This window comes from Balaenoptera ricei, chromosome 3 (genome assembly GCF_028023285.1).
Source record: "Balaenoptera ricei isolate mBalRic1 chromosome 3, mBalRic1.hap2, whole genome shotgun sequence".
Lineage (NCBI taxonomy): Eukaryota > Metazoa > Chordata > Mammalia > Artiodactyla > Balaenopteridae > Balaenoptera > Balaenoptera ricei.
Window position 1 is genome coordinate 147842891 of NC_082641.1, and position 14274 is coordinate 147857164.

Below are 14274 nucleotides of genomic sequence, written 5' to 3' on the forward strand. Positions count from 1 at the left end.
GTTACAACTGACACCACAAAAATACAAAGCACCATAAGAGACTACTGCAGGTAACTATATTCCAATAAAATGGACAACCTGGAAGAAATGTAGAAATTCTTAGAAAGGTACAATCTCCCAAGATTGAATCTGGAAGATATAGAAAATATGAACAGACCAATTACAAGTACTGAAATTCAATCTGTGATTAAAATACCCCCAACAAAGAAAAGCCCAAGACGAGACGGTTTCACAGGCAAATCCTACAAAACATTTAGAGAAGAGGTAACACCTATCCTTCTGAAAGTATTCCAAAATATTGCAGAGGAAAGAACACTTCCAACCTCATTCTATGAGGCCACCATCACCGTGATACCAAAACCAGACAAATATACCACAAAAAAAGAAAATTACAGACCAATATCACTGATGAACATAGGTGCAAAAATCCTCAACAAAATACTAGCAAACTGAATCCAATAATACATTGAAAGTATCATACACCATAATCAAGTGGCTTTCATCCCAGGGGTGCAAGGATTTTTCAGTATCTGCAAATCGATCAGTGTGATACACCACATTAACAAACTGAAGAATAAAAACCATATGATCATCTCAGAAGATGCAGAGAAAGCTTCTGAACAAATTTAACACCTATTTATGATAAAAACTCTCTAGAAAGTGGGCATAGAGGGAACCTACCTCAACATAATAAAGGCCATACGTGACAAACCCACAGCTAACATCAGACTCAATGGTGAAAAGCTGAAAGCATTTCTTCTGAGATCAGGAACAAGACAAGGATGTCCACTCTCAACACTTTTTTTCTTCTTTTTCTTTTTCTTTTTTTTGGCCACGTAGAGTGACATGCAGGATCTTAGTTCCCTGACCAGGGATTGAACCCACGTCCCCTGCAGTGGAAGTGTGGCGTGCTAACCACTGGACCTCCAGGGAAGTCCCGTTCACCAATTTTGTTCAACATAGATAGCCACAGAAATCAGAGAAGAAAAAGAAATAAAAGGGATCCAAATTGGAAAAGAAGTAAAACTGTCACTGTTTGCAGATGACATGATACTATACATAGAAAACCCTAAAGACACTACCAGAAATCTACTAGAGCTCATCAGTGAATTCAGTAAAGTTGCAGGATACAAAATTAATACACGGAAGTCTGTGGCATTTCTATACACTAACAACAATTTACCGTCACATTAAAAAGAATAAAATACCTAGAAATAAACCTACCTAAGGAGACAAAAGACCTGTACTGCGAAAACTATAAGACGCTGATGAAAGAAATTAAAGATGATATAAACAGATGGAGAGATATACCATGTTCTTGGATTGGAAGAATCAACTTTGTGAAAATGACTATACTACCCAAAGCAATCTACAGATTCAATGCAATCCCTATCAAATTACCAATGGCATTTTTCACAGAACTAGAACAAAAAATTTTAAAATTTGTATGGAAACACAAAAGCTCCTGAATAGCAAAACAATCTTGAGAAAGAAAAATGGAACTGGAGGAATCAGGCTCCCTGACTTCAGACTATACTACAAAGCTACAGTCATCAAAACAGTATTTTACCAGCACAAAGACAGACTTATAGATCAGTGGAACATGATAGAAAGCTCAGAGATAATCCCACATATCTATGGTCAATTCATCTACAAGAAAGGAGGCAAGAATGTACAGTGGAGAAAAGACAGTCTCTTAAGTAAGTGGTGCTGGGAAAACTGGAGCCACTTGTAAAAAAATGAAATTAGAACATTCTCTAGCACCATACACAAAAATAAACTCAAAATGGATTAAAGACTGAAATGTAAGACTGGATACTATAAAACTCCTAGAGGAAAACATAGGCAGGACACTCTCTGACATAAATAACAGCAATATCTTTTTGGCACCGTCTCCTAGAGTAATGAAAATAAACCCAAAAATAAACAAATGAGACCTAATTAAACTTAAAAGCTTTTGCACAGCAAAGGAAACCATAAACAAAATAAAAAGACAACCCATAGAATGGGAGAAAATATTTGCATACGATGCAACTGACAAGGGATTAATCTCAAAAATACACAAACAGCTCATACAGTTCAATATCAAAAATACAAATAACCCAACCAAAAAATGGGCAGAAGATCCAAATAGACATTTCTCCAAAGAAGACATACAGATGGCCAAAAGGCACATGAAAAGATGCTCAATGTTGGTAATTATTAGAGAAATGTAAATCAAAACTATGATGAAGTATCACCTCACACCAGTCAGAATGGCCATCATCAAAAAGTCCACAAATAATAAATGCTGGAGAGGGTGTGGAAAAAAGGGAACCCTTCTATACTGTTGGTGAGTACGTAACTTGGTACAGCCACTATGGAGAACAGTTTGGAGGTTCCTTAAAAATCTAAAAATAGGACTACCATATGATCCTGCAATCCCACTCCTGGGTATATATCCGTAGAAAACCATAACTCAAAAAGATACATGTTCACTGCAGCCCCAGTGTTCATTGCAGTGCTATTCACAATAGCCAAGACATGGAAGCAACCTAAATGTGCATCAGCAGATGAATGGATAAAGATGTGGTACATATATACAATGGAATACTACTCAGCCATAAAAAAGAATGAAATAATCCCAATTGCAGCAACATGGATGGACCTGGAGATTATCACTGTAAGTGAAGTATGTCAGACAGGGAAAGACAAATATCATATGCTATCATTTATATGTGGAATTTAAAAAAAATGACACAAATGAATTTATTTACAAAACAGAAACAGACTCACATAGAAAACAAACTTATGGTTACCAAAGGGGAAAGGTGCAGGGGGAGGGATAAATTAAGAATTTGGGAGTAATATATACACACTACTATATATAAAATAGATAACAAGGATCTACTGTATAGCACACAGAATTATACTTAATATTTTATAATAACCTATCTGGGAAAAGAATCTGAAAAAGAATATATATATACACAGACACACACACCTATACATACACATAACTGAATCACTTTGCTGTGCACCAGAAACTAACACAACACTGTAAATCAACAATACTTTAATTTAAAAAAGCAAAAAGCAATCAGTTGCATTTCTATACACTAATAGTGAACTATCAGAAAGAGAAATTAAGAAAACAATCCCATTTATAATCACATCAAAAAGAATAAAATACATAGAAAAAATTAACTGAAGAGATATAAAACCTGTACACTTAAAACTGTTAAGACATTGATGAAAGAAAGTGAAGGAGACAAAAATAAATGGAAAGATGTTCAGTGCTCATGGATTGGAAGAATCAGTAGTGTTAAAATGTTCGTACTACCCAAAGCAATCTACAGATTAAGTGCAATCCCTATCAAAAGTCTTTTGGCATTTTTCACAGGAATAGAACAATCCTAAAATTTGAATGAAACCATAAAAGACTCTGAACAGCCAAAGCAATCTTGAGAAAGAAAAAGCTGGAGGCATCACTCTCCCTGATTTCAAACTATATATATTACAAAACTATAGTAATTGAAATAGTGTAATACCAGCATAAAAACCGACACATAGATCAATGGAACTGAATAGAGAGTCCAGAAATAAACTCATGCATATGTGGTCAATTAATTTACAACAAAGGAGCCAAGAATATAAAAAGCAGAAAGGACAGCCTCTTCAACAAATGGTGCTGAGAAAAGTGGGCAGCCACATACAAAAGTAGGAAACTGTACCACTATCTTACACCATACACAAAAATTAACTCAAAATGGATTAAGGACTTGAACATAAGACCTGAAACCATAATCCTAGAAGAAAACATAGGTGGTACGCTCCTTGACATTGTCTTGGTGATGATTTTTTGGATTTGACACCAAAAAGCACAAGAAACAAAATAAGTGGGACAACACCACACTGAAAAGCTTCTGGGCAGCAAAGGAAATCATCAACAAAATGAAAAGGCAACCTAGTAAATGGGAGAAAGTATCTGCAAATCATATATCTGATAAGGGATTAATATCCAAAATGTATAAAGAACTCATACATCTCAACAGCAAAAACCCAAAAAAACTGATTAAAAAAATGGGCAGAAGATTTGAATAAACATTTTCCCAAAGAATTCATAGAGATGTCCAACAGGTACACGAAAAGGTGCTCAGCATCACTAAGTGTCAGGGAAATGTACATCCCAACCACAATGAGACGTCACCTCACACCTGTTAGAATGGCTACTATCAAAAGGAGAAGAGATAACAAGTGTTCATGAGGATGTGGAGAAAAGGGAACTCTTGTGCACTATTAGAGGGAATGTAAGTTGGTGCAGCCACTATGGAAAGCAGTATAAAGGTTCCTCAAAAACTTAAAACTACCATATGATCCAGCAGTTCCACTTCCGGATATTTATCTGAAGGAAACAAAAACACTTACTAAATATCTGCACCTCCACGTCCATTGTAACATTACTTACAATAGCCAAGACATGGAAGCAACCTAAGTGTCCATCAGTGGAAGAATGGATAAAGAAAATGTGGTATATATGTATGTACAATGGAATACTATTCAGCCATAAAAAAGAAGCAAATCTTACCATTTGTGACAACATGAATGGACCTTGAGGGCATTATGCTAAGTAAATAAGTCAGAGAGAGAAAGGCAAATACTATATGACCTAACTTATATGTGGAATCTATTGTAAAACAAAACAAAATGAAAAAACCTGAGGAAAGACTGGTTGTTGCCAGGGGTGGGGGTGGGGTAGGCGAAATGGGTGAAGTGGGTCAAAAGGTACAAACTTCCAGTTATAAGACAAATAAGTCCTGGGGGTGTTATATACAGCATGGTGACTACAGTTAATAATATTCTATATTTGAAAATTGCTAAGACAGTAGATCTTAAAAGTTCTCATCACAAGAAAAAGAATTATAACTATATATGGTGATGAATGTTAACTAGACTTACTGTGGTGATCATTTCACAATATACACAAATATCGAATCATTGTTGTACACCTGAAACCAATATAATGTTACACATCAACTATATCTCAATTAAAAAAATTAAGCATTGATTCCAAATGGAAACTTCCCATAACCTTGTCTGTGCCAGTAGGTGCTTGTGGGTTAATAGGTTACCTTCCTCCTGGCATATTTTAACCAGGGTCTCCTGGAAATAATGCCTAAAGCTGGTGGTTTTCAAATGGGGTCCCTGTAGGTTTGATGTGGGCGGTGATGAAGGTTCTGATTTCTCACCACCACTTTGCAAATCACAATGGTTCTATTTCTACTTTTATTTATTTATGTATTTTAAATCTTGGCCTTTGAAGTATGGATGGGAAAAATGGCTTTGCTGCTACAAAAGAGAAGAAAATTGGGAAAAGGAAAACAAACTCAAAACCAACCTGCTCTGAACTCTAAAAGAGATGATCCAACTGTGGTTCCAGGGCCCAGTAATTAGTTTCCTGGAAAGACACTCAGGGACTTCAGGGGAGAGAGGGGCTCTGACAGTCTTCGTTGTTACCCTCTAAGCTCGATGAACCTGCATCAACTGGGAGGTGGGAAGCTTTGGCGGTGCCAGAGCCAGGCTGGGCGGCCCCTGTCTGGGACTGGCGTGAGAACATATGTTGGCCAAGAGTGGCCCATAGAGTTCTCTTCTGCTTTTAATAACAATTGTTGGGGGCCGGGGGGAGGAGACATGTGTTGAGAGCTGAACTAGGCTGGGTACTTGCATTCTCTCATTGAACCCTAACAACCCCCAGGTGGGATGTACCATTTTTCCTCCATTTTAGAAATGAGACCCAAGGCTCAGAGACTGTGTCTAGTCTGAAGTCTTAAAGTGGGGCTGGTAGAAGCAGGACTCAAATCCAAGCTCCCAAGGCACAGGACCCCACACCACCCTGGGACGAATGGTCATTCCTCGATGCGCTAGGCGTGCTCACCTGGATGCTGAGGTGTGACCAGTAGGTGGCGACAGAGCCTCACAAAGAGTTCCCGGGATTCCGGTCAGGCAGCAGCCTGAGACCTCAGCCCGCACCGCAGCAACCCCGGACTCCTGGACCATCAGAGCAGGGCCATACTCCCTCTCTAGGCCCCGCCTTTCATGCCCCAGCATGTGGGAGAGCGGGTTCTGGTGGGAGCCTGGCCTGGATCTAAATCCCAGCTCTGCCACTTCCTGGCCTCTGTGCCAAGGATGCATCTGAACTGAACATCAAGTTTCTCATCTCTAAAACAGGAGTGATGACGCACGTCCGCGGCTTGCGGATCAGAAAAAAACCTGGCAATGGATGGGTTTAGTGGTAATTAAGACAAAGGGAGCATGCACTGCTTGCCAAAGAGAGGTCTCCTGGGGTGTTTTAAAATGGCCAACATTTAAGCCCTGAAGCATTTTACATAGAAACCCTGAATTTCTAGCTTCTTTTGAGAATCCGCTTTCCCACACAGCTGCATCTGTGAGAGCCATACCCTCCAGGCTACCACAGTCCCCACCACTCCCTATTGCACCTCATTTCCCCCAAGTCTGTCAGCTCATTCAGCCCCTTGGGCCTTGCAGGCAGGGGAGTTTGCTCCTCAGACAAATCTTGGAAGTGAGGAACAGTGCAGTCTGTCCCCATTCCAGGGCAGGTAGGGCTTGGGTGGGTTTTTGTGTATTTCCCTCAGGCCTGGAATAGAACCTCACCACCTGTGACTCCCGCTGGGCACCCCCAGGAAGGAGGGCACGGAACCCAGCTGCTCCAGGCCTGTACATCCCTGCTGGGGGCCGCGGTGGGCAGAAGTCTGCAGGCCACCACCTCCCCTGAGTAGACCAGCCTTGGTTTGCCTCCCTGGCTCTGAGGCTTTGGAGGCCGGAGCTCGCTGCTGTGACTCTGAGGAGGAGATCTCATTGTGAGGCTGGGATGGCCTCCTGGTCCCATCAGCTGCTGGTCAGCTGGGCCCGTGCCCTCTGTTAACCCCGGCATGGCCTCCTTGCGTACCGATGGAGTCTCCCCTTCCCCAGAGCCTCCTCACTTCTCAGCCTGCGGAAATGCTCACGAGCCACAGCTCACGTCTCAGCTCAAACATCACCTCTTCCTCCAGGGAGGCTTTCCTGGTCCTCTAAGCACAACCAGCCATCTGCTGCTTCTTCACTGTGCCCACAGCATGCACTGGCGTCTCCTGTGAGACCTGTTTTATCCTGCTCAGGCAACAGTTGCTTATTTACATGTCTGCCTTCCTCCCTGGATCGTGTTTTCCTGAACGCTGTGGCTCCTACACCCAGCCCAGGACCCACACGAGGTGCTGTAAGCAGCTTCTGGCAGGCAAGAGCTCTGTGCAGGAGGCCCCCTTTGTCTTGTCACTAACCTTAAACTTGCACCCCCATGTTGTACTCATCTCCAGCCGAAGCACACCTTTCAGATCTTTTGATCGCATAATACTTTGCCTAATCTGTTGGTTCTTTCCATAGATCAAAGAAGTAGAAATGAATAAGTAATTAACAGATGACCAGATCTCTTCACTAGCTTCCCCTTCAGTAATCTCACAAACAAAGCAAGATAGCATCTAAAGAAAAATCACAAGAAGTCGACAGGTCTGCACATAGTAGGAGATGGTGATGACTGTGACCCCCCCGTCTCGATGATTAACTGAGACTGCTTCCGTTTTTCCCTTTAAAAACTTTCACGGCCAAGCGGAATCTTCCGATGTGGTTTTTGGGGGACACTGAGTCCATCATCTCCCCAGATTGCCAGCATTCTGATTAAAAGCAACTTTCCTTTCTACCAACATTTGCCTCTCTCTCTCGAGTATTGATTTTTGAGTGGCAAGCACCTGGCCCTGATTCAGTAACAACGCCTGAGAGACGTTACTGAGGTGTGTGAAAGCGTGCAGTGTTGGGGCAAAAGCAGGGCTGCCAAGAGAAAAGTATTTGGATGCAAAACCATTTTTTTTTTTGGCTGCGCTGCATAGCACGTGGTATCTTAGTTCCCCGATCAGGGATCAAACCCGCCCCCTGCATTGGAAGCTTGGAATCTTAGGCACTGGACCACCAGGGCAGTTCCCGCAAAACCATTTTTAATACGAGATTCTTAAGACACTTGGGCCCTTTAGGATTTGGGGCTGAAGGGCACTAAATATCTGTCACCAGGCTTGGCATGAGGATCCTGGCAGGGACATCCTTTACTTGGTTCCTCCCATGGGTAAGAGAAGGGGCCGGGGGTCTCCCCAGGGCCACCTGCTAACTCTCACCTGACTCCCTGACAAGGGCTGGAGATGGCAATTCTCCGGGTTCCTGATTCATTCCTCCCACCCTGATTAAGACAACAGCAGAGCGTTCCAACATTCCTACCAACAACACACCTCTCTACCAAACCAACAGCTAACATCAGTGTGGGAAGGGCGGGGAAGGTCCCCAAGCTCTGGACAGAGCCCAGCTGCTCCAGAGTCTGGCTGTCACCTTCTGTCCTTCACCTGCCCACGTACAGGCTCAACTTGCGAAGTGCTTTCTCAACCCCCAGCCCCCAGGAACACCCCTGGAGGGACGTGGTGCTGTCACGCACAGCACACCGGGGAGAACACGGAGGCAAGAGGTGGAGTAACTTGGCCAAGGCCAGATGCGTCTGACGCCCCAGGCTTTATGTAGGGCTGCCCTGGCCCCGCCCCCGGCTCTCTCTCCCCTGCACTTCACCCATGACCAGCAGCCCCAGGAACAGAGATGTTAGGAGGCCCTGGCTCTAGGGAACTCTGAGGCTCCCGGGACATCCATGGTACCTGCTGTCCTAACCTGGCTGGTCTTGCCTCCTGCCACCCTCTGTCGTGACCCTTCTGCTCTGGTCGCTGCCTTTTCATTGTCCCTCAGGCTTGTCGCTGCTGTTCTCCCAGCCTGCCGGCCCACTGCTCTCCCAGATCACACAAATTCTTCAAGACCCCTTGCAAATGGCTCCTTCTCCAGGAAGCCTTCGTGGGTAAGCTAGCACTTCTCAGAATCACCTAGAGGCTCCTTAAAACCGGTGGCTGGGCCCGACCCCAGAGCTTCGGTCGGTAGGTCTGGGGTGGGGTCTGAAGATGTGCATTTTTCTAACAAGTTCCTGGCTGCTGCTGCCGCTCTGCGGCTTCACCTTGAGAACCACTGGTTTGCACCAATGGTTTTCAACTGGGTTTGTTGGAGGCGTACTGGGGGCCTTCGTGAGAGTTGGTGTGAAGGAGGAAACTTGGCTCCCCCCAGCTCTGCAGGGCGGCTTTGCTTCTGTGCGTTTAATATGATGGAGTTCCATGTAAAGTTTTGATTGAAGAAGGGATTTAGTTATTGGGAAAAAATGCTGCCCTTCACTCACCCTGATCAAATGTGCTCTCGCTTCCAGAGGGGAAGGGCTGGCCTCTGGATGTGGGTCTCTCTCACATCCTATGCTTTCCCCAAGTAATGGCTCTCCTTTCACGGGAGGTTCTATGTGATTTTAAGTGTAACACAGACAAACATTTCTCACTTGAGGAGCTACTTCTATAAGTATTATAAAAATATTTATAACTAAAATAATTTTTAAATGTTAATAGTTTAGAATTCATTTTACTGAGAAGTAGGAAAAAATTCTAACATGTTGAACTAGCAGAGCTGTGATTTCACAGATGATATTACTCAAGCTGAAGCTAAATTTAAAAAGGGAACAGATTTAAAGCCGACGTAAGGTAGCGTGTTAGGTAACAGCCCAGCTGACATACTGATAATGTAAAAATCAGGGTGACGGTTGGAAAGACTGAAGTTTAGGAAAAACTGTCCTTTAGAACGGTTTGAAAGTCACTTGAGGAGTCCTGCTCCCTCTGTGCTCTGGAATTTCTTCCCCTTGAGTTCCATGCTCATCTCCCCCTGTTTTTTTTCTTAAACTAATACAAGATTAGGATGACATTTTGAAAAGGGCATCTCGTTAAGCAGCCTCGTCCCCATTGGAGCACAGGCTCCGGCCCAGTAGCCAGCTGGCCATTTATCTTATGGTAATGAGGTGTCATCTCCCCACGGGGTCTGCCTTCCTCCCTTCCACTACTGCCTCTTCCTCCGAGACCGCCTCTCTCGCTCCCACCTGCCACTCTGTGCCAGCGGAAAGTGTGTGTGTGGGGGGCAGGGAGAGGCGGCACCAGAGCCATCCTGGCATCTTCTCCTAGTGCTGGAAGCAGGCGCGAGGGGGCTTGTGCTATGGGGGCGGGACTGTGGTCCTCACCTGTACACCGTGGTCGGTGGGGAGCTCAGGCTGTCGTAGACGAGCCTCACATGGCCCTGGTACAGCTCCAGTGCCAGGGGGTCATTGTCTCCCTTGTAGAGAAGGATGCCGTTGTCCTTGTCCGTGGCCACCTGGAGGGAGTCATGAGGGTCAGGGCTCCCCTGAGTCCCCACCTCTCCCGTCCCCGCCTCACAGAGCCCTCTTCCAGGTGGCCTCTTCTGAACGAACCCTGGATCTGAATTCATGTCCTTATTTCCTCCTTTATCTAGTCTGTTCATTTCCACAAGGAAGGCCTATACTTAATGCTCCAGCAAATGCTGATTGAGCAATTCAACAAATATTTATGGAGTCCCCTTTATGTGCTGCTATGTTTTTATGTGTGTGTGTGTGTGTGTGTGTGTACACATATATAAAAATGCCTGGAGCCCCGAGCTCTGATCTAGCCTCTTGGGGCCTTGGTGTCTCTATATAAAGTATAATAATAATTATAAACAAAACACTACCTGTTACTACTTAATTCTGTGTTTACTATGAACCAGGCACTGTGTTAAGTGTCACCTAGGGAATCTTTTAAAACACAGTGTCTGGGGCTTCACCTCAAACCACTTGCACACAGATCTCTAGAGGCCAGAGCCAGGCAAAGATACAAAGTGCCCCAGGAGATTCTAAAGTGTTGCCAGGCTGAGAAGCACTGGTTTCAAAGCTGCTGCCCAGAGGGCGTCTGTTTGCCAGGCACAGGGCACCAGGGGTGGGACTCTCTGACCAGCCTCTTGGCCCCCACTGCCCAGCCCAGGAGCAGCTGATGTTGGCCTGGGGCCAGACCTTGGCAGAGGCCAGGTCCACATAGGAGCCCTTGCCCACGAAGCTGACGGTGAGCAGGGGGTCTGATAGGACACTGGGCTGTCCGGGGCACTGGGTGCTGCTCTGGTTATTGGGATGTAACACTTGCGTCCCTGGGTGGCTGGGACTGAGGGAGGAAGGCAGGAGGGCGATGAGGGGACCAGGGGCGAGGGCAGTGATGGCAACCAGAGCTTCTTTCTTGTGTGCGCCTGGGGTCAACCCCCATCTCAGAGGCCTGCCCACTGGACTGTAGGCTCCACGAGGTGAGGCCGTGTGAACTTTCATACATCTCTGCAGCCCCAGTGCCTCGAATGGTACCTGGCAGGGGTGGATGCCCAGTGGATCTTTGTTGAATGAATATTTTCTCCATAAGCTTAAACCTGAGCTAGTGTGGCCATAACCAGAGGAAGAAAGGGCCTTAGCGAATGCTATGTGGCGGAGCCACTAACTGGCCTGCACCCTCTAGCTGTGTCTCTGGGGTCCCCCCTGCCCACTGAGCCTACAGGCAGGGGCCTGCTCTTTATCATACCCCTTCCCTTCTCTCTCTGCCCCCCAACAGCATTGAGGTCACCCAGAAATGTAGTCTGGAAGAACTAGTCAGGTCCATAGGTAAGGAACTTGACAGAAGTTAGTTGGAAAAGAATTTGGTTCATACTGAATGGTTTCCTGTTCCCTGAAAAATGCCCTGCTCCCTTGTGCCTCTGGGCCTTTGCACATGCTGATCTCTGAGGCTCGAATGCACCACCGCCCTTCATCCTGCACCATCAGCCCCTCACCCTTCCGCCCTTCTCCAGGCAAACTCCTACTCATCCTTCAGATCTCAGCTTAGTTCTCATTGCCTCTTGGGAGCCTTCCCTGATTCTTCCCAGCAGGCTGGGATCACTGCCCCGCCCATGTGCTCCCACAACACCCAGGGTTGTCATTGTCCCTTTTCTTGTCATCCTGCCCTGGGCAAGGGGCTTCGCCTGTCTTGTCCACCACTGAATCCCCAGTGCACAGTGTCTGGCATGTAATAGTGGAATGAATATTTCCTAGAGAAAAGAATGAATGAGGCTGGAGTGGGGGCTGCTCTGTGCAGTGAGAGCTGGTCACGAGCTGTCTATAGAACCCTCTGGACAGAGCTGGTCCCCGTCCCCCCAAGCTGAGTGTTGTCCCTTATGATGTGTAGGGAAGCGGGCAGGACTGCTGCGATCTGGGGCATCCCAGCTGTTCTAGGAACAATCAGAGCTTGGGGGCATGTTAGGGTCCTTCCAAGGGCTGGGTGGGTGGGGCGCACCTGCAGGGAGATGTTGGCCTGGGGCCGGACCTTGGCGGAGGCCAGTTCCACGTAGGAGTCCTTGCCCACGAAGTTGACGGTGATGAGCTTCTCGCACCTTGGGCCGGCGAAGCCCGGGGGGCAGCGGCAGGTGGGCTCCTGCTGCACCACGATGCACTGGGCCCCGTTCTGGCACTCGTACTGGTCGCAGGGGCTTGTCTGTAGCAGGACCATGGGCGGGGGATGCTCACAGTAGAGCCCGCTGGGAGGGAGGAGAGGAGGATGGGGGGAGGGAAGATGGGGAACAGTGAGAGGAGACATCAAGTTATTTAGGCCAAAGAGCCGCTAGCAGAGACCATGGCATGAGAGGGAACTGAGACTAGTTCCAGCCCTGCTAGTGACTGGGGCAAGGCCTGATCCTTCTCTAAGCCCCAGATTTCCCATTTTTAAAATAATGGGGTCAGACTAGAGCATAGGTCCTCAATTTCAGTGTCATCAGAATTGCCTGCGATGAATTTGTTGAAAGTACAGATTCTCATCCAGCCATGGATCACTGGATAAGCAAAACGGGGTACATACACACAAGGGAATAACACTCAGCCTTGAAAAGGGCATTCTGACACATGCTACAGTATGGATGGACCTTGAGGAGATTATACTAAGCCAAAGAAGCAGATAGAAAAATACAAATGCTGTCTGATTCCACTCATATGAAGTACCCAGAGTGGTTAAACTCATGGAAACAGAAAGTAGAATGGTGGCTGCCGGGGGACTTCGCTGGTGGTCCAGGGGTTAAGACTCCATGCTTCCAGCGCAGGGGGTGTGGGTTCAATCCCTGGCCAGGGAACTAAGATCCCACATGCCACGTGGTGCGGCCAATAAATTAAAAAAGAATGGTGGCTGCTGGGGCCAGGGGAGGGGGAACGGGAAAATGTTGTTTAATTGGGTACAGAGTTTCAGTTTGCTAGATGAAAAGAGTTCTGGAGGAGTTCCCTGGTGGCGCAGTGGATAAGAATCTGCCTGCCAATTCAGGGGACATGGGTTCAATACCTGGTCCAGGAAGATCCCACATGCCACACAGCAACTAAGCCCGTGCACCACAACTACTGAGCCTGCGCTCTAGAGCCCACGAGCCACAACTACTGAGCCCATGTGCTGCAACTACTGAAGCCCGTGTGCCCTAGAGCCCATGTGCTGCAACTACTCAGCCCACGTGCTGCAACTACTATGCCTGCATGCGTAGAGCCCGTGCTCTGCAACAAGAGAAGCCACCACAATGAGAAGCCCACACACCACAACGAAGAGTAGCGCCCATTAAGAGAATTCAGCACCACCAAACCAGCTTTACAACAAATGCTAAAGGAACTTCTCTAGGCAGGAAACACAAGAGGAGGAAAAGACCTACAAAAACAAACACAAAACAATTAAGAAAATGGTAATAGGAACATACACATTGATAATTACCTTAAATGTAAATGGATTAAATGCTCCAACCAAAAGACATAGACTGGCTGAATGGATAGAAGAATAAGACCTGTATATATGCTATCTACAAGAGACCCACTTCAGATCTAGGGACACATACAGACTGAAAGTGAGGGGATGGAAAACGATATTCCATGCAAATGGAAATCAAAAGAAAGCTGGAGTAGCAATTCTCATATCAGACAAAATAGACTTTAAAACAAAGACTATTACAAGAGACAAGGAAGGACACTACATAATGATCAAGGGATCAATCCAAGAAGAAGATATAACAATTGTAAATACGCACCCAACATAGGAGCACTTCAGTACGTAAGGCAAATGCTAACAGCCATAAAAGGGGAAATCGACAGTAACACAATCATAGTAGGGGACTTTAACACCCCACTTTCACCAATGAACAGATCATCCATAATGAAAATAAATGAGGAAACACAAGCTTTAAATGACACATTAGACAAGATGGACTTAATTGATATTTATAGGACATTCCATCCAAAAAAACAGAATACACTTTCTTGTCAAGTGCTCGTGGAAC

At 45.8% G+C, this 14274-nt stretch overlaps 1 protein-coding gene across 2 annotated transcripts in view; it reads right to left on the reverse strand.

Moving 5' to 3' along the window:
• SLIT3 (slit guidance ligand 3) overlaps positions 1–14274 on the reverse strand; it is a 618579-nt gene that overhangs the window by 21821 nt on the left and 582484 nt on the right. For both annotated transcript variants that reach the window (XM_059917657.1, XM_059917656.1), the window contains 2 exons: positions 12273–12513; positions 10157–10287 (listed from right to left, as the gene is read on the reverse strand). In XM_059917657.1, the coding sequence (XP_059773640.1) occupies positions 10157–10287; positions 12273–12513 (372 nt within the window). The remainder of the gene's footprint in view (positions 1–10156; positions 10288–12272; positions 12514–14274) is intronic.